The sequence below is a fragment of the Hyla sarda genome, chromosome 11, assembly GCF_029499605.1.
Source record: "Hyla sarda isolate aHylSar1 chromosome 11, aHylSar1.hap1, whole genome shotgun sequence".
Taxonomy (NCBI): Eukaryota; Metazoa; Chordata; class Amphibia; order Anura; family Hylidae; genus Hyla; species Hyla sarda.
The window spans coordinates 11,832,673-11,857,622 of record NC_079199.1 but is presented as its reverse complement, the minus strand read 5'-3'; the positions used below and the strand labels follow the sequence as shown (position 1 = coordinate 11,857,622).

Below are 24,950 nucleotides of genomic sequence, written 5' to 3'. Positions count from 1 at the left end.
ATTAGCAAGACCGGTATGTTTGTGGCAACCCTACTTGTAGGGCGTCATTACTTTTGGGCCAGTTCCCATTGTTTTGTTTCCTAACATTACAGACCCTAGGAGGCGCCCCATTCCTTAGGAAGAGGGTGATGGACCAACCTGCATGAGCCCCAGAGGAGCCGACCTGCCCAAGTTTTCCAACCTTTGCAATGTCCCACCAGGGAAACACCTAAACCTTTGTAGACTTCTGGTTGTGAAACCGGCCACGAGAAATGGAAATTCCCTCCCTTACCTATAGCAGCGACAAATGTGTGGTGACCCAGTACAGAATATAGTATTCTGCCCATCCTGTGTGGCAGATGTGGCCTTCAGTCATCATCTTGGGCCCACACTACTCAGGACTAGGGATCGACCGATTATCGGTTTGGGCGATATTATCGGCCGATATTCACAATTTTTGACATTATCAGTATCGGCAATTACCTTGCTCCCCCATCCCTGGTTTTATAATTGCCTGTTCCTGGGGTCTGCGCTACTTCTGGCTCCTGCGGTGTCCTGCGCTATTGCTGTGCGCTGCGCAATGACGAGTGACATCCTCAACGCAACGTCACTGTCAGTGCGCACAGTGAAAGCTCAGGACGCCGCCGGAGCCAAACGTAGCGCGGACTCCGGGCCCCAGGAACAGGTCATTATAAAACCGGGGATGGGGGAGGCAATGGGGCAGCGGTGGTGGTTGGACTAGGGAGGACCCCGGGACAGGCAGGGGGAGAGAAGCGGGTGGCGGCGGCGGCGGCGGCCTCTGCCCCCGCAAAAGCCGCTGCAGTTCATTTATTTAAAGCGCCCGCTTTAAATAATTGATCTGCTGCGGCTTCTGCAGGGCCGGGGGGAGGAAATAGCCGATAACTTATACCAGAATATTGGTTTATTGGTATCGGTATCGGCCCTAAAAAATCAATATCGGTCGATCCCTACTCAGGACTCAATATAATGCAATGTTCTGCTATGGTTTATTGTTATGGCATTTCCTATGCTAAACCTGTTGTTAGGGGAGTGTGCATGTGGTAAACCAGGTGACTTGTCAGCCCAATGGGGATCCTCCAAATTTGCCCCATATATAGGGAGGTTCAGAGGTCAGACTAGTTCTGCAGACTAGTGCAGTGTATGCTGAGGTACAGTTTAGAGAAATTCTGAAGAGAAAGTGTGAGGTGATTCTGAGGAGACCTCATGTCTAATCCTGCAACCAAGCATCTTCTAAAGCAAATCCCCTGTGCTCAGGTGAATGGGAAAGCCTAGTGGTAAGCACGAAAGTCCCGGGGATCCAATTCAGTCATCTAAAGCAGTCAAACAAGTCAGTCATTCAAGTCACTAAAGTCAGCGGGGGTTGCCATACAGGAAGTCAGTCATATACAGCATAATCAACTATAAGCCCCAGCAAGCCAATAACCTCCCAAGGTTTACTCTGCACCTTACTTAATACCAATCTGAGCTGTAATGGATTTTACCATCTTTCCTACCTCAGTAAAGTCAGTTTATCTGTAACCTTGTGTCGGAGTATTCATTGCCCTGTGCCTGGCCCAGAAGAAGATGGCTCAACCTTGGATGGTGTATAGGCTAACCGTGCCCTGGCTTCACGAAAAGGTTAATTTGCACATTACCCTCACCCGACATCACAAATGTATGTTTCTTGTCTCATCAGGTGTAGACCAAAGGTTGGTGGACAACCATGGAGACCTCAGCAAACGGATCCCACCCGAAACCAACAGAAGACAACCCACCGAACAACCTAGATAATGGACATGTCCAGAGGTCCCCGATAAAAAATCAAAGTTTTCTGAAAACGTTTGAGAGATTGAGTAAGAGAAGCCTTAAGAAGCCGAGAAAAGAAGAAGAACCGGATTCTCCAAAGAAACCGGAACTGGATCAGAATGTGAGATCCAGTAGAGTATTTCCTGACAAGTCAGTGTTCAGACTGAGTAAGAGGAGCCCAAATAAAGTGGAGAAAAAGGAGGACGCCAGCTCTCCGAAGAGTAAAGAGCTACCTGAAGAAACTGCTTCTCTGGTGGGCAAATGGAGGAGGAGTATAAAGGGGAAGAAGAGAATTGAGTATAATGGAGCAGAGACGAATGCTGCACCGGAGGAACCAGGGTGCGAAGAGGAAGAGGAACTTCAGATGTTATCAGGTAAGAGACACCAATGTATAATGTCTGACTGTACTGATAGGACCTTAAAGGGGCATTCCAGTGAAAAAAATATTCATATCAACTGACTCCAGAAAGTTAAACAGATTTGTAAATTACTTCTATTAAAAAAATGTTAATCCTATCAGTACTTATCAGCTGCTGAAGTTGAGTTGTTCTTTTCTGTCTGGCCACAGTGCTCTCTGCTGACACCTCTGTCTGTCTAAGGACCAAATCCCCATAGAAAACCTCTCCTGCTCGGGACAGTTCCTGAGACAGACAGAGGTGTCAGCAGAGAGCACTGTTGTCAGACAGAAAAGAACAACTCGACTTCAGCAGCCGATAAGTACTGATAGGATTAAGATTATTTTTTTTTTAATAGAAGTAATTTATAAATTTTTAACTTTCTGGAGCCAGTTCATATGAAAAAATTGTTTTTCACCGGAGTACCCCTTTAAATTGGAACCATCCCAACTAAGAATTGAGAATTGGGTTTTCTAAAGAAGACTGTACCTTTAAAGGGGTACTCTGCTGCTAGACATCTTATTCCCTATCCAAAACATGGGGTGGGGGTCCCGATGGCAGGGCCCCCAGTGATCTCCCACAGCACCCGATGTTCTAAACAAACGCCAGGTTCCTGTGGCATTGGTCGTGACATCACGGCCACGCCCCCTTGTGACTTCACGCCACGCCCCCTCCATTCATGTCTATGGGAGGGGGCGACGCCCCCTCCCATAGACATGAATGGAGAGGGCGTGACGTCGCAAGGGGGCGTGGTCGTGACATCACGAACATGGCCTCTGGCTCCGAGCGTAATGGTCTGAACGCTTGAACACCGGAGTACCCCTTTAAGGTCAAATTTGCACCTTCGCTGTGCCGCTTATCTCAGATAGAGAGCAGTGCAGTAGTGATGAGCGTTCGAATTCGCGATATTTCGCAAATATATGGACGAATATTTGTCCTATGTATACGAAATTCGCATATTCGCTATGTTCGTTCTCTTTTTTTTATTCATGCGAAAATTTGGAATGAAATTCGCATAGTGCGCATGCGCAATTATATCTCACCTAAAAGAGGGAGGGATCAGTGTCCAGACTGGAAGTGCCGATATTCGCATAAATATTCGCATAAAAAAAAAAAAAAAAAATATTCGTCACTATTCCTCAATATCTATCACTATATTCTAAATATTCACGAAATTGCAAAGTGCCGATATTCGCGGTAAAAATTAGCATTTCGAATATTCGTACTCAACACTACAGTACAGTAGGTGCTGTGGGTATTGCACTCACCGGGTAGCGTTGTTCTTCAGGCGCAGCACTGCCTCGGTCATGTAGAAAATTTGGACGTCGGTCAAGTATCCTGATGGTCCAGGGCAGGTCCTGCTTGCAGCCTTGTAACCTCCTGCAGGTCAGGGTCTGACACGGCATAAGAATAGATCCGAGATGGGTGATAGGAGAAACACCCGGGAAAGTTGGGTCAGGCTGGGTTCACGTCACGTTTTTGCCATACAGTTTTCAATCAGTTTTTCTAAAGAAAACCGCATGGCAAAAAAACGGATGGAACAGTATGGGAAAAAGTAAACTGTATACTGTTTTTAAAAGTGCATACAGTTCCGTCCGGTCGGTGACCTTATAAGCAGCCAGTGTCAAAACAGACTAAAAATATTAATAAAATAAATAAATAATAAATAAATAAACAAAAAATACAGAGTAGATCTATTAACGGCCATGTATTTTTAGGAATGTTTGCAATGTATTTTATATTAATTAATTAATTTATTTAAAAAAAATGTATTAGTCCATTTTGCCATCTGCTGCCAATGACGTCACGCCTCCCCCCGACCGGCGCCGTTCTCGCTCCGTATTTCAGAATGTGAACGGTCACCTAGATGTGTATATATGTTGTGTTGGTAGCTTTATACATTAAATGACCCTTCGAAACGTGTTTTCTGTAACTATCAAACAAAGTAGGAACTAAGCATTAACATCAGGACGGACCCTGTTGATTCTTTCCATCCTGATCTGTGACAATCAAGTAACCAAGCTTTTCCCAGATGCTGCATGGATCGCTGCTTCTATTACCCATTTTGGATCTAGCACCTCTACAGGGGAAATGAAGCATTACACAAGACTTATTAAAATCAATGGATTATCTGTGTCTTGGGTGCTGCGGAAAAACTGCAATTTTCAGCGCGCTGGGAGTTGTAATTTTTCAACATCTGGAGGTTCACAGTTTGAAGACCAAATGATTGATTCAAATAAAGAATCGTGCCCTGTAGTAGCTATGGGGATATCGTCCAATTTACCTTGTGACCCACAGGAAGTCCATATGGCTTATTCCTATAGCATTGCCAACTTTTGGCTACCTGACTCCCTCAAAGTCTATTGTAACGGTCCACTAATCCCACCTCATGCCCCTACTCATGTCCTGAATTGATTGTTTGCTCCAACCTTGGCTACAAGTATTTACATTGATTTATGATGTTTAAATATTTTGTGCATTCCACACATATCTGCGCAGTTCTACAGGTCCATGAAACACATTGTCCTATACTCAAAAAAACATTTGTGTGACTTCTGTGACAAGAATCAACAGAATTAACCTTTGGACAAGTTATTTCCTGATCTTACAGTAAATGGTCACGCTGCCTTTTCTGTTTATAGATTGTGTCTCCTGCAGAGTAACCTGAATGTTATATAGAGTTAATGCTACTATAATACTGCTCCTATATACAAGAATATAACTACTATAATACTGCTCCTATATACAAGAATATATCTACTATAATACTGCTCCTATATACAGGAATATAACTACTATAATACTGCTCCCTATATACAAGAATATAACTACTATAATACTGCTCATATATACAAGAATATATCTACTATAATACTGCTCCTATATACAAGAATATATCTACTATAATACTGCTCCTATATACAAGAATATAACTACTATAATACTGCTCCTATATACAAGAATATAACTACTATAATACTGCTCCTATATACAAGAATATATCTACTATAATACTGCTCCTATATACAAGAATATAACTACTATAATACTGCCCCTATATACAAGAATATAACTACTATAATACTGCTCCTATATACAAGAATATATCTACTATAATACTGCTCCTATATACAAGAATATAACTACTATAATACTGCTCCTATATACAAGAATATAACTACTATAATACTGCTCCTATATACAAGAATATATCTACTATAATACTGCTCCTATATACAAGAATATAACTACTATAATACTGCTCCTATATACAAGAATATATCTACTATAATACTGCCTCCTATATACAAGAATATAACTACTATAATACTGCTCCTATATACAAGAATATAACTACTATAATACTGCTCCTATATACTAGAATATAACTACTATAATACTGCTCCTATATACAAGAATATAACTACTATAATACTGCCCCTATATACAAGAATATAACTACTATAATACTGCCCCTATATACAAGAATATAACTACTATAATACTGCTCCCTATATACAAGAATATAACTACTATAATACTGCTCCTATATACAAGAATATAACTATTATAATACTGCCCCTATATACAAGAATATAACTACTATAATACTGCTCCCTATATACAAGAATATAACTACTATAATACTGCTCCTATATACAAGAATATAACTATTATAATACTGCCCGCTATATACAAGAGTATAACTACTATAATACTGCTCCCTATATACAAGAATATAACTACTATAATACTGCATCCTATATACAAGAATATAACTACTATAATACTGCTCCTATATACAAGAATAGAACTACTATAATACTGCCCCTATATACAAGAATATAACTACTATAATACTGTTCCTATATATGAGAATATAACTACTATAATACTGCTCCTACATACAAGAATATAACTACTATAATACTGCCCCCCATTGTACAAGAATATAACTACTATAATACTGCTCCTATACACAAGAATATGACTACTATAATACTGCTCCTATGTACAAGAATATAACTACTATAATACTGCTCCTATATATAAGAATATAACTACTATAATACTGCTCCTATATACAAGAATATAACTACTATAATACTGCTCATATATACAAGAATATAACTACTATAATACTGCCCCCTATGTACAAGAATATAACTACTATAATACTGCTCCTATATACAAGAATATAACTACTATAATACTGCTCATATATACAAGAATATAACTACTATAATACTGCCCCCTATGTACAAGAATATAACTACTATAATACTGCTCCTATATACAAGAATATATCTACTATAATACTGCTCCTATATACAAGAATATATCTTTTACTGCACCGACAGTTCATATTTTACATGTACCATGTGATTGTTTATAAGATATCTTATAAATTAATGTGAAAATTCTCCTTTTATAGTGATGGAAATAAATGGTCTTATTCAAAGCAAAGAAATAAAGAAAGCCTTTAAAAATATAAAGTTTATGGAAGATAAACTCCTGGAGGAGATTTGTGCCAATGATTTCCATGAGAACGTGACAGAATTCACGATACGGGGGAGAGACGTAGACTTGTTATATGGATCCCTGTTCAACATGGTGCGGTCCATAGTGAAGGACTCTCTTCTCCAGGACCATGTAGATGTGTCATTGGTCTCCTCCGTCGTCTATCTGATTAATAAAGAAGCAGAAACCCACAAAACTCCAGTAGTGACTCCAGCAAATAGTGAAATCCCCCTTCTTGGCCAACCTAGAGGATGGAAAAGATTATGGAAAGAGGCGGTAAAAGACAGTGTAAGCAATCGGATAGAGTCGTTGGCCATGACGGACAGAGAGGACGGTTGGTTCGTGAGACACCTGGAGAATCTCCAGTCTATTACTGTGAAAGACATGAAAAACGTGAAAAAATCCCTGAGTTCCCACTACCCTGAGGACTATGATGTGTGTGCAACCTACGCCAGAAGTTTTCATGAAGCTCTGGCCTCACACCTACAGAAAAATGTCATCCCCTTGGCCTCGGAGCTCAGTCAGCTGTACTGCCTACTGGACTGGATAGTCAATCAATACCGAAGGTAGGTCGAAAGTAATAAAAAAATAGAACAGTGTGAGGAGTTCACACCGGGGTTAATAGCGATATAACGAGATCTGGTAACGAAAAGGCAAACAATGGACTCCTAAGACTGATAAAAAAGAAAAGACCTTAAAGGGGTACTCTGCCCCTAGACATCTTATCCACTATCCAAATAATAGGGGATAAGATGTCTGATCGTGGGGCTCCCTGTGGCACCCGGCGTTCGTTTAGAGCGTCGGGTGCAGCGCAGGAGACTCGTGACATCATGGCCATGCCCCCTCAATGCAAGTCTATGGGAGGGGGCGTGATGGCCGTCATGCACCCTCTCATAGACTTGCATTGAGGGGGCGTGGCCGTGACATCATGAGCCTCCGCCCCACATCGCCAGTCATCCGGTACGGAGTGAAGTTCACTCCACGCATCAGATGTCTGGGGTGCCTCAGCCGAGATCGCGGCGGTGAGACCCCCGCGATCAGACATTCTATCCCCTATCCAGAGACCTTCTGGCATTGAGTATACAAAGTGGGTGATTCTAAGATTCTATTCACAGGATCGGTGGTAAATATTTCATTGTTAAAGGCCATCCATCTTTGGCAGTACCATAACGAGCTAACGGAGTGGTGGAGAAGCATGTACACTGCCACTCCATTGACTTGGGAAGACAGGGGACCCGCATTCTTGTGATCAGTGGTGGGTCTCACTCCAAGTGGTCAGACCACCACCAATCAGATACCAATCGAAAGTATCTATCCTTGGGATCCTTTCCCAAGTGGGAAATTGCTATGAGGAATACAGAGACTGAAGTTGGACATGGGCCCAGAGAGGGTCCTATTGCCCCTCTGCCATATAAAAATGACATATGATAGGTGGGGACTCTATTACAGATTTGACTTTGTGGCCCTGATCCTAGATTTACTATTAGGTACTTCTATACCTGGCCAAAGACATCTTATCCCTTATCCAAAGGACAGGGGATAAGATGTCTGATCGTGGGGCGTCCGCCGCTGGTACCCCCCAAGATCTTTGTGCAGCAGACGCCACACCCCTCGTGACGTCACGCCACGCCTCCTCCATTCATGTCTATGTGGTGTGACGTCACAAGTGGGCATGACATGACATCACGTCTCCAGTCCCGAAAACACAGAGGTTACACGGAGATCGCGGGGGGTCCCATCGGCGAGCCCCCCATGATTAGACATCTTATCCCCTATCCTTTATATAGGGGATAACATGTCTTTGGCTGGAATACCCCTTTAACCTCAAAACCTTTCATAATCCTCATTATAAAAAAAATCCTCCTTAATTTCTCTTATCTCCCTTAAAATATGACTTGGATGTAATCTGGGATTTATAAGATCTCCACAAGAGTTTTGGTGATAACATCAAATGGTCCGGGTAGTGTGAGGTCTAGCTAATGAAAGGAGAAGAGACCAGGCACGCCTCTCACCTCCTCGCTCTAAGATAGTCTGTGTTAGACTGGTCTAAACTGGATTCCCTCCCTCTAACTAAGAGGAAGACTGGTCTAAGGGGGCTCCTCCCACACACCAGAACTTTCCAGAATGCAATGTATATGGATCAATGTTAGTGAATGGGGACCTCACTTAGAGCTTACAAAGAGTTGCCACTAGGTGGCAGTATAATACCACATTTCACAGTATCAGCATTTCATAGTTTCTACATTGCACCCACCTGCCAACCAAATGTGTTCTATGCAGTAGGATCTGTACTGGGATACTGCAAGAGTATGACTGTCGGAGGTCCATCTTTTAAGAATCCCTGGTATCTTGAGAACAGGGAACTTGGCTATCTTGGCCAATAAATGGAGCGGCATTGCACACACATGACCACCTCTCCATCCTGTTGATGACTTATTGTTTAAATCAGGTTAGTCCCATTTAAAAAAAAAAATTGCTGATGTTTTTTCAAATTTTCCATTTTACTATCTATGTTTTAAAATCTTGCAGTTTCCATTCTGACCACTAGGCCTAAATCTAAGCTGAGACTTCCTGTTCTGTACAGATCACCTCCCAGAAATCTCCTCCTTATCATCAGAGACAGGATCCCAGTGAAAGATGACACCAGTGTATAAATTAGAGTTATGCACACTCTAGAGTTATGCACACTGTGTTGCTCACAGCTCAGCCTCCCCTTCCCCTGTAGAATGAGTAGAATGATCTTTGCACAGGTCACAGAGCACATTCAGAAACCTCTTCTATTCATGCCAATAGAACAGCTTCAGTCTTTTGCCGCCTATGTCCATGGAGCTTGCTTTAAAGCATATCTCTAAATGCTGTTAAATACAGCTCAGGCAAGATGGCAGCCCCTATAATGTACTAAAAATAAAACAAAATAAAAAATTACAATCACAAAATAGAAACCGATTGGGAAAAATAATGTTTCAGTATGGATCTAAAATTATATAAGGAACAATCTTAATATATATAAAAAAAAAATGTTATATATTAAATAATATATATATATATATATATATATATATATATATGATACAAATGATATTAATACATATTCTATTATATATAATATTAATTATATTATTATAATATTATTATTTATATAATATTAAAACATTATCTACTATATTATATATTATAATATTTTATAATTTTATTATATACTATTCTTTTTATAATCTAAGGCTAGGGTTGTCTCTTTATGATATATAATATAACTTATATTCTTAAATATTATATACAATCTAAATTATATTATTATATATTCTATTACATATATAATATAAATTATATTCTTATATTATTTTTAATCATTTTATTATATACTATTCTTTTTATAATCTAAGGCTAGTGTTGTCTCTTTATAATATATAATATAAATTATATTATTATATATTCTATTACATATATAATATAAATTATATTATTATATTATTTTTAATCATTTTATTATATACTATTCTTTTTATAATCTAAGGCTAGTGTTGTCTCTTTATAATATATAAAATAAATTATATTATTATATATTCTATTACATATATAATATAAATTATATTATTATTAATCATATTATTATATACTATTCTTTTTATAATCTAAGTCTAATGTTGTCTCTTTATAATATATAATGTAAATTATATTATTAAATATTATACTAGCTATAAATTATATTATTATATATTCTTTTATGTATAATATCAATTATATTATTATATTATTATTTCTATAATAATATAGTATCATATACTATATTATATATTATAATATTATCATGTTTTATAATTTTATTATATAATCATTTTTTGTATAATTTAAAGCTTGGGTTGTCACTTTTGCTCACAGCTGGATATAGTGTCTTCCCTTCCCATAGTGAAATACTGTGCTAGAAAAAAAACTAAAATCCTATAAAATTATCAAACAATTTAGTGTTTTTGTTACCATAATGCAGTGTTTCCCAACCAGGGTGCCTCCAGCTGTTGCAAAACTACAACTCCCTGCATGCCCGGACAGCCAACGGCTGTCCGGGCATGCTGGGAGTTATAGTTTTGCAACAGCTGGAGGCACCTGGTTGGGACACACTGCCATAATGGAATGTTAGAGTAGCAAATTCTCAAATTGTATCACTCCTTCCCTTCCCTTTTACCCAGATCCTATTGCCAGGTGTGAACAGGGCCAATGCTAATTCCAGATATATTTATTTTTTCTGCATTAATTTCTCTTTTTTTCGCCACCGTATCAACAAATAACACGAAGGTTGTGTAACGCGGCTAATCCTACGCACTGTGACTAATTGTTCAGCCGAGGCGCCTCGTGTTTTACAAAGAAAAGCAATTTTCCTCGACACTTAACTTGTTTTCTACCCGGTTACCAGTTTGTGCGCGGTGTCAGGGTCGCCGTGTCACCCACCATTGTCAGCCGGCGGAGGCCGCGTATAACGTAATGCAATATTATCTACACTCTCACAATACCAGTATGGACAATAGAGAATCATACTAGGTCACAGAAAGTCAGGAATTTGTATGAATAAACATACAAACCCCTATATAATGGTCCATTAAAGGGGTACTCCGGTGGAAAACTATTTTTTTTTCCATTGAAATCAACTGGTGCCAGAAAGTTAAACAGATTTGTAAATTACTTCTAGAGATGAGCGAACTTACAGTAAATTCGATTCGTCGCGAACTTCTCGGCTTGGCAGTTGATGCCTTTTCCTGCGTAAATTAGTTCAGTCTTCAGGTGCTCCGGTGGGCTGGAAAAGGTGGATACAGTCCTAGGAAAGAGTCTCCTAGGACTGTATCCACCTTTTCCAGCCCACCGGAGCACCGGAAAGCTGAACTAATTTATGCAGGAAAAAACATCAACTGCCGAGCCGAGAAGTTCGTGACGAATCGAATTTACTGTAAGTTCGCTCATCTCTAATTACTTCTATAAAAAAATCTTAATCCCTCCAGTACTTATTAGTAGTGTTGAGCGGCATAGGCCATATTCGAATTCGCGAATATTCGCGAATATATGGACGAATATTCGTCATATTCGGGAATATTCGCATATTCGTAATATTCTCGCTTTATTTTCGCATATGCGCATTTTCGCGTGTGCGAAAAATTTACATATGTGAAAATTTATATATACAAAAATTAACACAAGCGAAAATTCGTATATGCGAAAATGTGTATATGCAAATGTTCGCATATGCGAAGATTAGCATATACACATTTTCGCATATGCGAAAATGCGCACACCAGTCTTACACAGTAGTATTAGAGCCTTCTTTACACCACACAACCTGGAAGCAGAGAGGGGAGAACACTGTGATGTGTACTGTGAAAAAAAAAACAACAAAAAAAAACATGAATATTCGTAATTACGAATATATAGCGCTATATTCGCGAATATTCGCGAATATGCGATATTCGTGAATAAAATTTGAATTGCGAATATTCGCGAGCAACACTACTTATTAGCTGCTGAATACTACAGAGGAAATTATTTTCTTTTTGTAACACAGAGCTCTGTGCTGACATCATGAGCACAGTGCTCTCTGCTGAAATCTCTGTCCATTTTAGGAACTGTCCACAGCAGCATATGTTTTCTATGGGGATTATCTCCTACTCTGGACAGTTCTTAAAATGGACAGAGATGTCAGCATAGGAGCACTGTGCTCGTGATGCCAGCAGAGAGCTCTGTGTTCCAAAAAGAAAATAATTTCCTTTGTAGTATTCAGCAGCTAATAAGTACTGGAAGGATTAAGATTTTTTAATAGGAGTAATTTACAAATCTGTTTAAAGGGGTATTCCAGGCCAAAAAATGTTTTTTATATATCAACTGGCTCCGGAAAGTTAAACAGATTTGCAAATTACTTCTATTAAAAAATCTTAATCCTTCCAATAGTTATTAGCTTCTGAAGTTGAGTTGTTGTTTTCTGTCTAACTGCTCTCTGATGACTCACATCCCGGGAGCTGTGCAGTTCCTATGGGGATATTCTCCCATCATGCACAGCTCCCGGGACGTGACATCATCATTGAGCAGTTAGACAGAAAACTTCAGAAGCTAATAACTATTGGAAGGATTAAGATTTTTTAATAGAAGTAATTTACAAATCTGTTTAACTTTCCGGAGCCAGTTGATATATATATATATATATATATATATATATATATATATATATATATAAATAAAAAGGTTTTGCCTGGAATACCCTTTTAACTTTCTGGCACCAGTTGATGAAAAAAAAAAAAAAAAAGTTTTCAGGAACTGTTCAGAGTAGAAGAGGTTTGCTATGGGGATTTGTTGCTACTCTAGACAGTTCCTGAGACAGACAGAGGTGTCAGCAGAGAGCACTGTGGTCCGACAGAAAAGAACAACTTAACTTCAGCAGCTGATAAGTACTGGAAGGATTAAGATTTTTTGATAGAAGTAATTTACAAATCTGTTTAACTTTCTGGAGCCAGTTGATATGACTTTTTTTTTTTTTTTCATGGAATACCCCTTTAATGCCATGTTCTGACCGCCTATAACTTTTTTATTTTTCCACCTACGGAGCCTTCGGCTGTCCGGGCATGCTGGGAGTTGTAGTTTTGCAACAGCTGGAGGCAACCTGGTTGGAAAAACACTGTCCTACAATCGAATGTTACTCTACGCTCTTTGCCAATAGCTGTTGGGGCATGCTGGGAGTTGTAGTTTGGCAACAGCTGGAGGGCCACGGGTTGAAGACCACTGCAATAGAGGGTGTTGGGATATGAAATCTCCTTCCGTTTCCCGTACACATCTCTCATGCAGGTCTATGCATCCCCCCCCCAATGGTTACAGACTACAGTCATACCTTACTCCACTCCCTCTGCCCTTTCTTTACGGATCGTAGTAGGAAGACGATCAGGATCAGACTACATAGGCGTTTGTAGTCTGTTACCATGGAGATGTTTTTTATTTATTTATTTTTTAATCAAGACTATTTTTAATCAAGACTACAAAAAAAAATAGCTTTCTTTTGTATGTTAGATGCTGCGGCACAATTTGAAATATAACAAAAGCAGTGGTCTCCAACCTGGGGCTGTCCAGCTGTTGCGAAACTACAACTCCCAGCATGCCCGGACAGCCGAAGGCTGTCCGGGCATGCTGGGAGTTGTAGTTTCGCATCAGCTGGAGATGGATATGATTGTAAATTTCTTGAAGAAACGTATAACATGCAGGCATCATACTCATTGTGGCGGTATTCGGTAACACACTGTAACGACACGCTGCGTTAAGTGCCTTCCTCCACACCTGTAATCAGAACCCTGAGGGCATTCAGCGTTTATCACCTACCGCCAGGAGGAGAGTACATTTATCAGCGTGGTGCTGTATCGGGGGGGGGGGGGGGGGGGGATAGTGGGGGGACCTTGAGAGCGCACTTCCGGTATTGGTTAAGTGTACTTCTAAGAGGAAAAAAAACAAAAACGTAACGGTTAACCCCGAACGGTCGCCATGGCAACAGATCTGCTTCCATCTCTGGCAATCTCTGATATCTCGAGAGGATAATACGCTCCACGTAAAAAAAAAAAAAAAAAAAATTATAATAATAAAATAAAATAATCAATTTGCTTAAAGAGAGGAGACCCTGTCGCTTCTGAGATTCCACCGAGAAAACTTTCCTAAAAGAATTTCTTAAAGAGCCATTCCCCCTCTTATTCAGGAATAGTGATACAGAGCTAGTTTCTTCGGAAAAAAAAACAGCTCCACCCCCTCTGTCATTAGGTTATGTGTGGTGTGGTGCTGGTGATAGTGTACGGTATATTGGTGTTAACTAGAGATGAGCGAACTTACAGTAAATTCCATTCGTCACGAACTTCTCGGCTCGGCAGTTGAGGACTTTATCCTGCATAAATTAGTTCAGCTTTCAGGTGCTCCCGTGGGCTGGAAAAGGTGGATACAGTCCTAGGAGACTCTTTCCTAGGACTGTATCCACCTTTTCCAGCCCAGCGGAGCACCTGAAAGCTGAACTAATTTATGCAGGATAAGACATCAACTGCCGAGCCGAGAAGTTCGTGACGAATTGAATGTACTGTAAGTTCGCTCATCTCTAGTGTTAACCCTTAATTGTCGTGATGCCAGGGTGGGGTTTCCTCAATGTAGTAATCCTACTGCCAACCGTCACACAAACGTCAGGGAGAAATAAGGGAATGTCCACTGCAGATTTTATGAAGTAAACTTGAAGTAACTTTACTGCATATTTTATGCAATGGAACATAACAGTCTTTGCGAGAGAGAGAACCGTGGTACAGGTTCCTCACAGGTTTGCTGGGACTCCGGGATCAATGAGCTTTGGTGCTAGCCACTGTGCTGCTATTTTTTAGAAGAATTGGATTTGTAGTAGTCACACAGGATTCAGTAGATTGAGCTTGAGCGGTTTTGTGGCTGCTGGGTATTAGGCTTCAGGCCTAGCTTGAATTGATGCTGATGAAATGATTAGATGTGCTTGCTTTCATGTACAGGTCTCAAGAGAGAGAATTTAGTGGCTGCAGCCCTTATATATTAAGGGGGTGGGACAAAGCTCATTGGTCAGGAGAACCTGTCAGTCCTGACCCAGTGAACTCTGGGTATCACATGATCCAAAGGTCCTTAAACCATAATAAAAATTAATTTGAGGCACGTGACCTCTAAGGTCCTATACAGAGGTATTCCTATGTAACATATTAAATATACGTATTTATACATTAAATACCATTGATATGAGGCACCTAGGGGTTAGTCCTAAAGGAGAGCCCTGTTGTCAAGGAGGGGCTCTGGCTGAGGGGACTTTAGACAGAGGAACAGGACTAAGTCCTGTTCCGGGACTCCACAGTGGTATTACAGCGGCGGCGGCTGTAACATGGAAGCTTGGAACTTCTTGTCACGATGCCGGCTGGCAGGAGGTGGATCCTCTGTGCCAGAGAGGGATAGGCGAGGACCGCGCTAGTGGACCGGTTCTAAGCCACTACAGGTATTCACCAGAGCCCGCCGCAAAGCGGGATGGTCTTGCTGCGGCGGTAGTGACCAGGTCGTATCCACTAGCAACGGCTCACCTCTCTGGCTGCTGAAGATACTGAAGAAAGGCGAGGTACAAGGGAGTAGGCAGTAGCAAGGTCGGACGTAGCAGAAGGTCGGGGGCAGGCGGCAAGGTTCGTAGTCAGGGGAGATAGCAAAGGTACTGGTACACAGGCTATAAAACACACAATACGCTTTCACTGGCACTAAGGCAACAAGATCCGGCAAGGGAGTGCAAGGGAGGAGACTAGATATAGCCAGGGAACAGGTGGGAACCAATTAAGCTAATTGGGCCAGGCACCAATCATTGGTGCACTGGCCCTTTAAGTCTCAGGGAGCTGGCGCGCGCGCGCCCTAGAGAGCGGAGCCGCGCGCGCCAGCACATGACAGCAGGGGACGGGAACGGGTAAGTGACCTGGGATGCGATTCGCGAGCGGGCGCGTCCCGCTGTGCGAATCGCATCCCCAACGGCCATGACAGAGCAGCGCTCCCGGTCAGCGGGACTGACCGGGGAGCTGCAGGGAAAGAGACGCCGTGAGCGCTCCGGGGAGGAGCGGGGACCCGGAGCGCTAGGCGTAACAGTACCCCCCCCCTTAGGTCTCCCCTTCTCTTTATCGGGTAACTGCCTCCCCTGGGATGAGGACACCGGGAAAGGATGGAGGGATTCCTCAACGGCAGGCAGAACCGCAGGAGTAGGAATGGGGAGAGAGGGCAGAGGGCGGGACCTGGCACGGGGCAGTGTGACACCAGGACGAGGGCCATGAGGGGACACAGAAGCTTGCCTGATGGAACTGGGAGGGGGGGAGGGGCATTTCCTGTGGCAGGCAGAGTCCTTAATGACCTTAGGGGGACCAGATACAGGAGGAACCACAGAGTTACGGCAAGGGTTACTGGGAACCGGTTTTAGACAGTTCTTGGAACAAGAGGACCCCCAACTCTTGATCTCCCCAGTGGACCAATCCAGGGTTGGGGAATGAAGTTGAAGCCAGGGAAGTCCAAGGAGAATTTCCGAGGTGCAATTGGGGAGGACCAAAAGTTCAATCCTCTCGTGGTGAGATCCGATGCTCATAAGAAGGGGCTCCGTGCGGAAACGTATGGTACAGTCCAACCTGGCTCCGTTGACCGCGGAAATGTGGAGTGGCTTGACAAGACGGGTCACCGGAATACGGAATTTATTCACAAAGGAGTCCCGAATAAAATTCCCAGAAGCTCCAGAGTCCAGGCAGGCCACGGCTGAGAGGGGAGAGCTGGCTGAAGTGGAAATCCGAACAGGTACCGTGAGACGTGGAGAAGCCGACTTGGCATCAAGAGACGCCACACCCACGAGAGCTGAGTGCGAGCGTGCGTTTCCCAGACGTGGAGGACGGATTGGGCAATCCACCAGAAAATGTTCAGTACTGGCACAGTACAGACAAAGATTCTCTTCCTTACGGCGATTCCTCTCTTCCAGGGTCAGGCGAGACCGATCCACTTGCATGGCCTCCTCGGCGGGAGGCCTAGGCGCAGATTGCAGTGGAGACTGTGGGAGAGGTGGCCAGAGATCTAAGTCTTTTTCCTGGCGGAGCTCTTGATGCCTCTCAGAAAAACGCATGTCAATGCGAGTGGCTAGATGAATGAGTTCATGCAGGCTAGCAGGAGTCTCTCGTGCGGCCAGAACATCTTTAATGTTGCTGGATAGGCCTTTTTTAAAGGTCGCGCAGAGAGCCTCATTATTCCAGGATAGTTCAGAAGCAAGAGTACGGAATTGTATGGCGTACTCGCCAACGGAGGAATTACCCTGGACCAGGTTCAGCAGGGCAGTCTCAGCAGAAGAGGCTCGGGCAGGTTCCTCAAAGACACTTCGAATTTCCGAGAAGAAGGAGTGAACAGAGGCAGTGACGGGGTCATTGCGGTCCCAGAGCGGTGTGGCCCATGACAGGGCTTTTCCAGACAGAAGGCTGACTACGAAAGCCACCTTAGACCTTTCAGTAGGAAACAGGTCCGACATCATCTCCAAGTGCAGAGAACATTGCGAAAGGAAGCCACGGCAAAACTTAGAGTCCCCATTAAATTTGTCCGGCAAAGACAGGCGGAGGCTAGGAGTGGCCACTCGCTGCGGAAGGGGTGCAGGAGCTGGCGGAGGAGATGATTGCTGATGAAGTTGCGACTGAAGTTGGTGCACAATGGTGGACATTTCTGACATCTGGTGGGTTAGATGGGCGATCTGTCGGGCTTGCTGGGCGACCACCGTGGTGATATCAGAGGCAACTGGCAGGGGAACCTCAGCGGGATCCATGGCCGGATCTACTGTCACGATGCCGGCTGGCAGGAGGTGGATCCTCTGTGCCAGAGAGGGATAGGCGAGGACCGCGCTAGTGGACCGGTTCTAAGCCACTACAGGTATTCACCAGAGCCCGCCGCAAAGCGGGATGGTCTTGCTGCGGCGGTAGTGACCAGGTCGTATCCACTAGCAACGGCTCACCTCTCTGGCTGCTGAAGATACTGAAGAAAGGCGAGGTACAAGGGAGTAGGCAGTAGCAAGGTCGGACGTAGCAGAAGGTCGGGGGCAGGCGGCAAGGTTCGTAGTCAGGGGAGATAGCAAAGGTACTGGTACACAGGCTATAAAACACACAATACGCTTTCACTGGCACTAAGGCAACAAGATCCGGCAAGGGAGTGCAAGGGAGGAGACTAGATATAGCCAGGGAACAGGTGGGAACCAATTAAGCTAATTGGGCCAGGCACCAATCATTGGTGCACTGGCCCTTTAAGTCTCAGGGAGCTGGCGCGCGCGCGCCCTAGAGAGCGGAGCCGCGCGCGCCAGCACATGACAGCAGGGGACGGGAACGGGTAAGTGACCTGGGATGCGATTCGCGAGCGGGCGCGTCCCGCTGTGCGAATCGCATCCCCAACGGCCATGACAGAGCAGCGCTCCCGGTCAGCGGGACTGACCGGGGAGCTGCAGGGAAAGAGACGCCGTGAGCGCTCCGGGGAGGAGCGGGGACCCGGAGCGCTAGGCGTAACACTTCTGCGTTTGTGACGTCACACCACGCCCCCTCCATTCATGTCTATGGGAGGGGACGTGTCTGCTAGTACATTGCCGTCACACCTCCTCCTATAGACATGAATGGAGGGGCGTGGAGGCTGTAGTCGCCAGTCATCCGGCACAGTGCAGCGTTTGCTCTGTGCACGGACGACAAGAGTGCTGCACCAGAGATCGCGGGGGTCCCCAGTGGAGGGACCCCTGCGATCAGACATCTTATTCCATATCCTTTGGATATGGGATAAGATGTTTTTCAGCGTAGTACCCCTTTAAATTTCTGGTGCTATAAGACTACAACTCTCACCATGCTAGAGAATCATAGGTTATAAATTCTTGAATTGCCCTCTTATGTCAAGTCTTGGCTGTCCTAGCATGCTGGGAATTGTAGTTTTGCAACATCTGGAGGTCCACAGTTTGGAGACCACTGCTCTACAGCTAATGCAACTCCCCGATCTCAGGACTCCTGGCGACAACCAGGGGTGCAAATAAAATTCATAAGGCCCCATAATAAAGTGGAATGGACCCCACCCCCCAATGATATGAAACTGAAACCACAATTGAAAGTATGAAAAGTAGCGCCATAGAACAGAGAGCCACCAACTTGACATCCTCTTCAAAAACTTACAATGTTCGTCCACCCAGGTGGGTCCCCATTAATGTTTTGGTTCCATAGCAGCGATAGTAACTCCCATGGTGACAACACATGTGGGTCCTATAATTCTTAGGCCCAATTCAAAATCTGTACAAGAGAGGCTTGCCGCTTCCTGAAACGTGCCCCCCTAGGCACTGGCCTCATGAAACACACCACCCTAGGCACTGGCCTCCTAAAACATGCCACCCTAGGCACTCGTGTGGAGTCAGGTGAGGGTAATGTGTAATTAACCGTTTTGTGATGCCAGGGCATGGTTAACCTATACACCACCCGAGGTAGACCAGCTTCTCCTGTTCCAGGCACAGGGAAAATAATTACTCGGACGCAAGGGTACGGATAACTGACCTGCTTTACTGAGGTTGGAAAGATGGTACAATCCGTCATAGCTCAGATTAGCGTGAAGGAGATGCAGAGTGAACTTTGGGAAGCTTATCAGCTTGCTGGGACTTATAGTTGATTGTGCTGTATATGACTGACTTGACTTGTATGCAGCCCACGCTATATTTTAGTTACTTGGACTTAGTTTAGTTACTTGGACTACTTGACTTGAATATATCCCCGGACTGTAAGGCTTGCCGCAAGGCTTTCACTTGGGTAGTGGGGTTAACTGGTAGTAGATGCGTGGTTACGGGACTAGGCCTCAGGCCTCCTTCAGAATCACCTCACACTTCACTAAACTGTACCACAGCAGAACACTAAGAGAGAGAGCTGAACTCTGACCTCACTATATATGGGAGGAATTTAGAGAGATCCCATTGGCCAGAAAGTCACCTGGTTCACCTCTGCATACTCCCCTAACAACAAGGTCCATAGCAACAGGATTCTTAAAGTAACAAGTGCATAGAAAATACTCATACATTAACCATTAGATAACATTGCATTATACTGGGAATTACATAAAGTCCTGAGGAGAATGGGCCCAAGACGGACATTGAAGCAGCATCTGCCACACAGGATGGGCAGGAGTACAGAAGAACACTTAATTCTGTACTGGGTCACCACACTTGCCTCCTGAAACAAGCCACCCTGGCCGACTGCCACAAGGACTCATTTAATCTATTTAACTCTTGCAGAGACGACTTTATGGGTCATCCTGAACTTCAAGCAGAGATTAACCCTTTGAGTCTCCAAGCCTTGCTAGAAGGAGAATGTCTTGAAAACCTCAAAAAAGATTATAATCGTGCTTTGCAGGTAACACGTTCATAATAATACTGTCTTTATTGTATCAGTAACTTAATGGGATTTACAAAACTGTGGCTGCTTTACCCCCCCCCCCCCCCCCAAAAAAAAAACAAAAAAAAACACAGGTTGTATGAGGAATTGTGGAATTGCAATGTAGCCCTATTTACTTCACCAGTGCTGAGTTGCAATAGCATTTTATAGAGCCATTTTTTCCATACTGTGGCCCTCCAGATGTTGCAAAACTACAACTCTCAGCATGCCTGGCATGCTGGGAGTTGTAGTTTTGCATCACCTGGAGGTCCACAGATTGGAGACCACTGTTTTTGAACAATCATCTGCCTTAATAAAAGGCATATAGAGGCCTATGCAGAAACCATAGCAGCCCCATTATTCTTATCCGGAATTTTGTCCTTCTAGGAAACAATTAGGAAGTATCTGAACAATATACTGGAAATGGAGAAGAGGAACTGGGAGAATGGAGAAGAGGTGGAAGAACTGGTACGGGGAGACAGCTGCCACCTACCCATCTACACAGACATCGAGGAGGTAAGTGTGCTGGGCTGTGGCCACCCTCCCTCGAATGATAATGAGTTTACTCTGCTGACCCCTCCCTCTAATGATAATGAGATTACTCTGCTGACCCCTCCCTCTATTGATAATGATATGACTGCTGACCCCACCCTCTAATGATAATGAGATGACTGCTGGCCCCTCCCTCTAATGATAATGAGATGACTCTGCTGACCCCTCCCTCTATTGATAATGAGATGACTGCTGGCCCCTCCCTCTAATGATAATGATATGACTCTGCTGACCCCACCCTCTAATGATAATGAGATAACTGCTGACCCCTCCCTCTAATGATAATGAGATGACTCTGCTGACCCCTCCCTCTAATGATAATGAGATGACTCTGCTGACCCCTCCCTCTAATGATAATGAGATGACTCTGCTGACTGTTAATCCTTCCAGTACTTTTTAGGGGCTGTATACTACAGAGGAAATGCTTTAATTTTTGGATTTCTCTTCTGTCACGACCACAGTGCTCTCTGGATTTTAGGAACTGCCCAGTGCAGCATTTATTTTCTATGGTGATTTTCTCCTGCTCTGGACAGTTCCTAAAAGGGACAGCAGAGGTCAGCAGAGAGCACTGTGGTTGTGACAGAAGAGAAATCCAAAAATTAAAACATTTCCTCTGTAGTATACAGCCCCTAAAAAGTACTGGAAGATTTTTTAATAGAAATAATTTACAAATCTGTTGATAAAAAATAAATAAATAAATAAATTTTCCACAGTAGTACCCCTTTAATCATGATGAGATGACTCTGTACAAATTGTCCTAGTCCACACAGCAAATCTGACAAGTGAGCTGCAGGAAACAGAAAATATCAGCATATTAGGGGGAGATTTATCAAAACCTGCCTAGAGGAAAAGTTGCTGAGTTGCCCATAGCAACCAATCAGATCACTTCTTTCCTTTCTGAAGAGGCCTCTGAGAAATGAAAGAAGCGATCTGATTGGTTGCTATGGGCAAAACAGGTTTTGATAATTCTCCCCCATAGTGTGTGATTTATAAGTGTGACCAGTAAATAACTGAAACGTTTCAGTAATATATTTTTAATGGATATTAACATTAATTATTTTGTGACGATACATCCTTTTAACCCCTTTCTGACCCATGACATACATTTATGTTATGGGGCAAGGGAAGGGAGCAGGTAATGGGGCAGCTGATACCAGATCACTCCGATGCCCATCATTTAGCTGTTTAGATGCCACGATCACTAGTGATCACTACATCTAAAGAGTTTTAGAAGCGTGATTGGTGGTGCAGTGGCCCCATTGGTCTTGTCGGTGCCACTGGTTTGTTGGGCCAGCCTGGGCCCTTAGCTAGACCTTGGTGTCAGCTGTGACTCAACAATTTATACATCCTTCTTATAGCATTATATTGATCTGTATAAGCAATCAAACGAATGCTTATAATAGGCCCCTGGGGGGTTAAAAAAAAAAAAAAAAAAAAATCCCCTTATCAAAATTCAAATCACATCTCTTTTCCCCAATAAATTATCAAATCCCTGATCACACAAGGTCAACTGTGTAAATGCAAAAAAAAACTAAACAAAACACACGAACATTGCTTATTCTGTCTGACCACAGTGCTCTCTGCTGACACCTCTGTCCATGTCAGGAACTGTCCAGACCAGGAGAGGTTTGCTATGGGGATTTGCTTATACTCTGGACAGTTCCTAAAATGGACAGAGGTGTCAGCAGAGAGCACTGTGTTCAGACAAAAGAAATTCAAAAGAAAAGACCTTCCTGTGGCGCATACAGCAGCTAATAAGTAATGGAAGGATTAAGATTTTTTAAATAGAAGTAATTAACAAATCTGTATAACTTTCTGGCACCAGTTGATTGAAAAGAACAAAACAAAAAATGTTTTCCACTGGAGTACCCCTTTAATAAAAGGTAATCAAAACGGCCATAATTATACACACAAAAAAAAAAGATACAGATAAAAACTGAGCTCACGGCAAATAAAAAAAAGTTATATATGGGGACCTAGAAGGAGTTAAGTGATGATGGGGTTGTAATTGCTCGCCTGTGCCTGGCATTGGGCTGTTGAGCCGCTGCCAGGCCCATTCATCTGCGCGAACCACACTACCGGCCGTCCTTGCTCTCTGGTCGTTGCACATTATTAACGTTCCTGTTGGTTAAAGTCGGAACAAAAATGTTGTTGTTCCACCTCGTAGAATAAAGCACGACACGCGGTTATTGTTTTACCGCAACATTGTGACTCATGTGGACGACGGGAGTGTTTACAGCGGCTTTCTGACACAATGCGAAAGATGGGGGGATTTGAAACGGCTCCATTTGCATTTCAATGGCTGGTATACTGGCATCACAATAGCGGATGTGCCAGCGTACAAAGAGCTTTTAATTGGTGGAGTCGAGGAATTTAAATATCTGACGCTAGATTCGCACTTAACCCTCTCAGTGCCGTGCTGGATTTAAAGGAGAAGTGCACTAAGGGTCTATTCACACGGCAGAATTTCTGCTTGTGGAATTCCGTAAGTGGAAATTCAGAAGTGTGAATCTTAATCCTTCCAGTGCTTATAAGCTTCTGTATGCTCCAGAGGAAATTCTTTTCTTTTTGAATTTCCTTTCTGTCTGTCCACAGTGCTCTCTGCTGACACCTCTGTCCATGTCAGGAACTGTCCAGAGCAGGAGAGGTTTGCTATGGATAGTTTCCTGACATGGACAGAGATGTCAGCAGAGAGCACTGTGGTCAGACAAAAAAGATCTACACCACTTCCTCTGGAGCATACATCAGCTGATAAGTACTGGAAGGATTAAGATTTTTAAATTGAAGTAATTTACAAATCTGTTTGACTTTCTGTCACCAGCTGATTTAAAAACAAAATTGTTTTCCACTAGTAGTGTTATTTGGCAGTGTATGGTGATATTTGGGTGTACATAGTTGGATCTTCCCCACTTTAATGTTCTAAATGTCCCTGTAAATTTTGCGCACTTGCATTTTTTGCACAATTGGGTGGGGTTGGGTTCTTTGGTCCTTGCCTGGGGCCTTATCCATCTATAACCTGACTTCCAGTTGGGGAGATACAAACACCGTCCATGTCTTTTGTCTTCTGTAGATGATAGGAACTCACGTCAGACAGTCGGCGACACTCTCCGAAGATCTAGAGACTTCTGCATTCATTGCCTGCATAAAGGAACTGGGGAAGTTCACCACAAGGTTTGTTACTGCACCCAAGGGCATAAAACTTTATTGGGTTCCAGAATATTCCTAATAACGTAGTCTACACCAGGATCTCACCTCTGCAGCTGCACTTTGGGCCTCAGAGCTGCTCATCCACAGTCACAGTCATAGTCGGCCATTATAGAATTGTATTTGTCACATTCTCTACTCTCTTCAGCTATTCATGTCTGTCAGTCTTGTGCTTGTTGCACCCATGATGGGGGAAAGAATCGTGCTGTCCTAATAGGTAAAAGGGGGAGAGGGACCCGCAGGCATGTTCTCCATACCCTGGTTAAAGGGGTATTCCAGTATCAGAAAAGTGTTTAAAATAAGGCTATCACCACAAGATACAGAGTATTACTTATAATATATTGTTGTCACAAAATGTACTGACTTCAGCATGCTTTTGCATGAATCACTCAGTATTATGTTGTCTCAGCAGCTCCCCGCTTCCTCTCTTTCTCCAGACAGGAAGTTGTGTAGTTCACTCATTGTCAGTGTAGTGTAGTCTCAGCAGTTCCCCCGCCTTTATTGCTCTTCTGATAGGAAGTTGTGTGGTCTTCTCATTGTCAATGTGATGCTGTCTCAGCAACTTTCC

The 24,950-nt window shown here is 43.1% G+C and overlaps 1 protein-coding gene across 3 annotated transcripts in view; it reads left to right on the top strand.

The window, feature by feature from the left end:
• Positions 1-24,950, top strand: part of EXOC3L4 (exocyst complex component 3 like 4) — a 175,588-nt gene that overhangs the window by 101,741 nt on the left and 48,897 nt on the right. For all 3 annotated transcript variants that reach the window (XM_056545841.1, XM_056545842.1, XM_056545843.1), the window contains 5 exons: positions 1,676-2,159; positions 6,616-7,267; positions 20,488-20,605; positions 21,014-21,142; positions 24,249-24,349. In XM_056545841.1, the coding sequence (XP_056401816.1) occupies positions 1,703-2,159; positions 6,616-7,267; positions 20,488-20,605; positions 21,014-21,142; positions 24,249-24,349 (1,457 nt within the window). In that variant the 5' untranslated portion in view covers positions 1,676-1,702. The remainder of the gene's footprint in view (positions 1-1,675; positions 2,160-6,615; positions 7,268-20,487; positions 20,606-21,013; positions 21,143-24,248; positions 24,350-24,950) is intronic.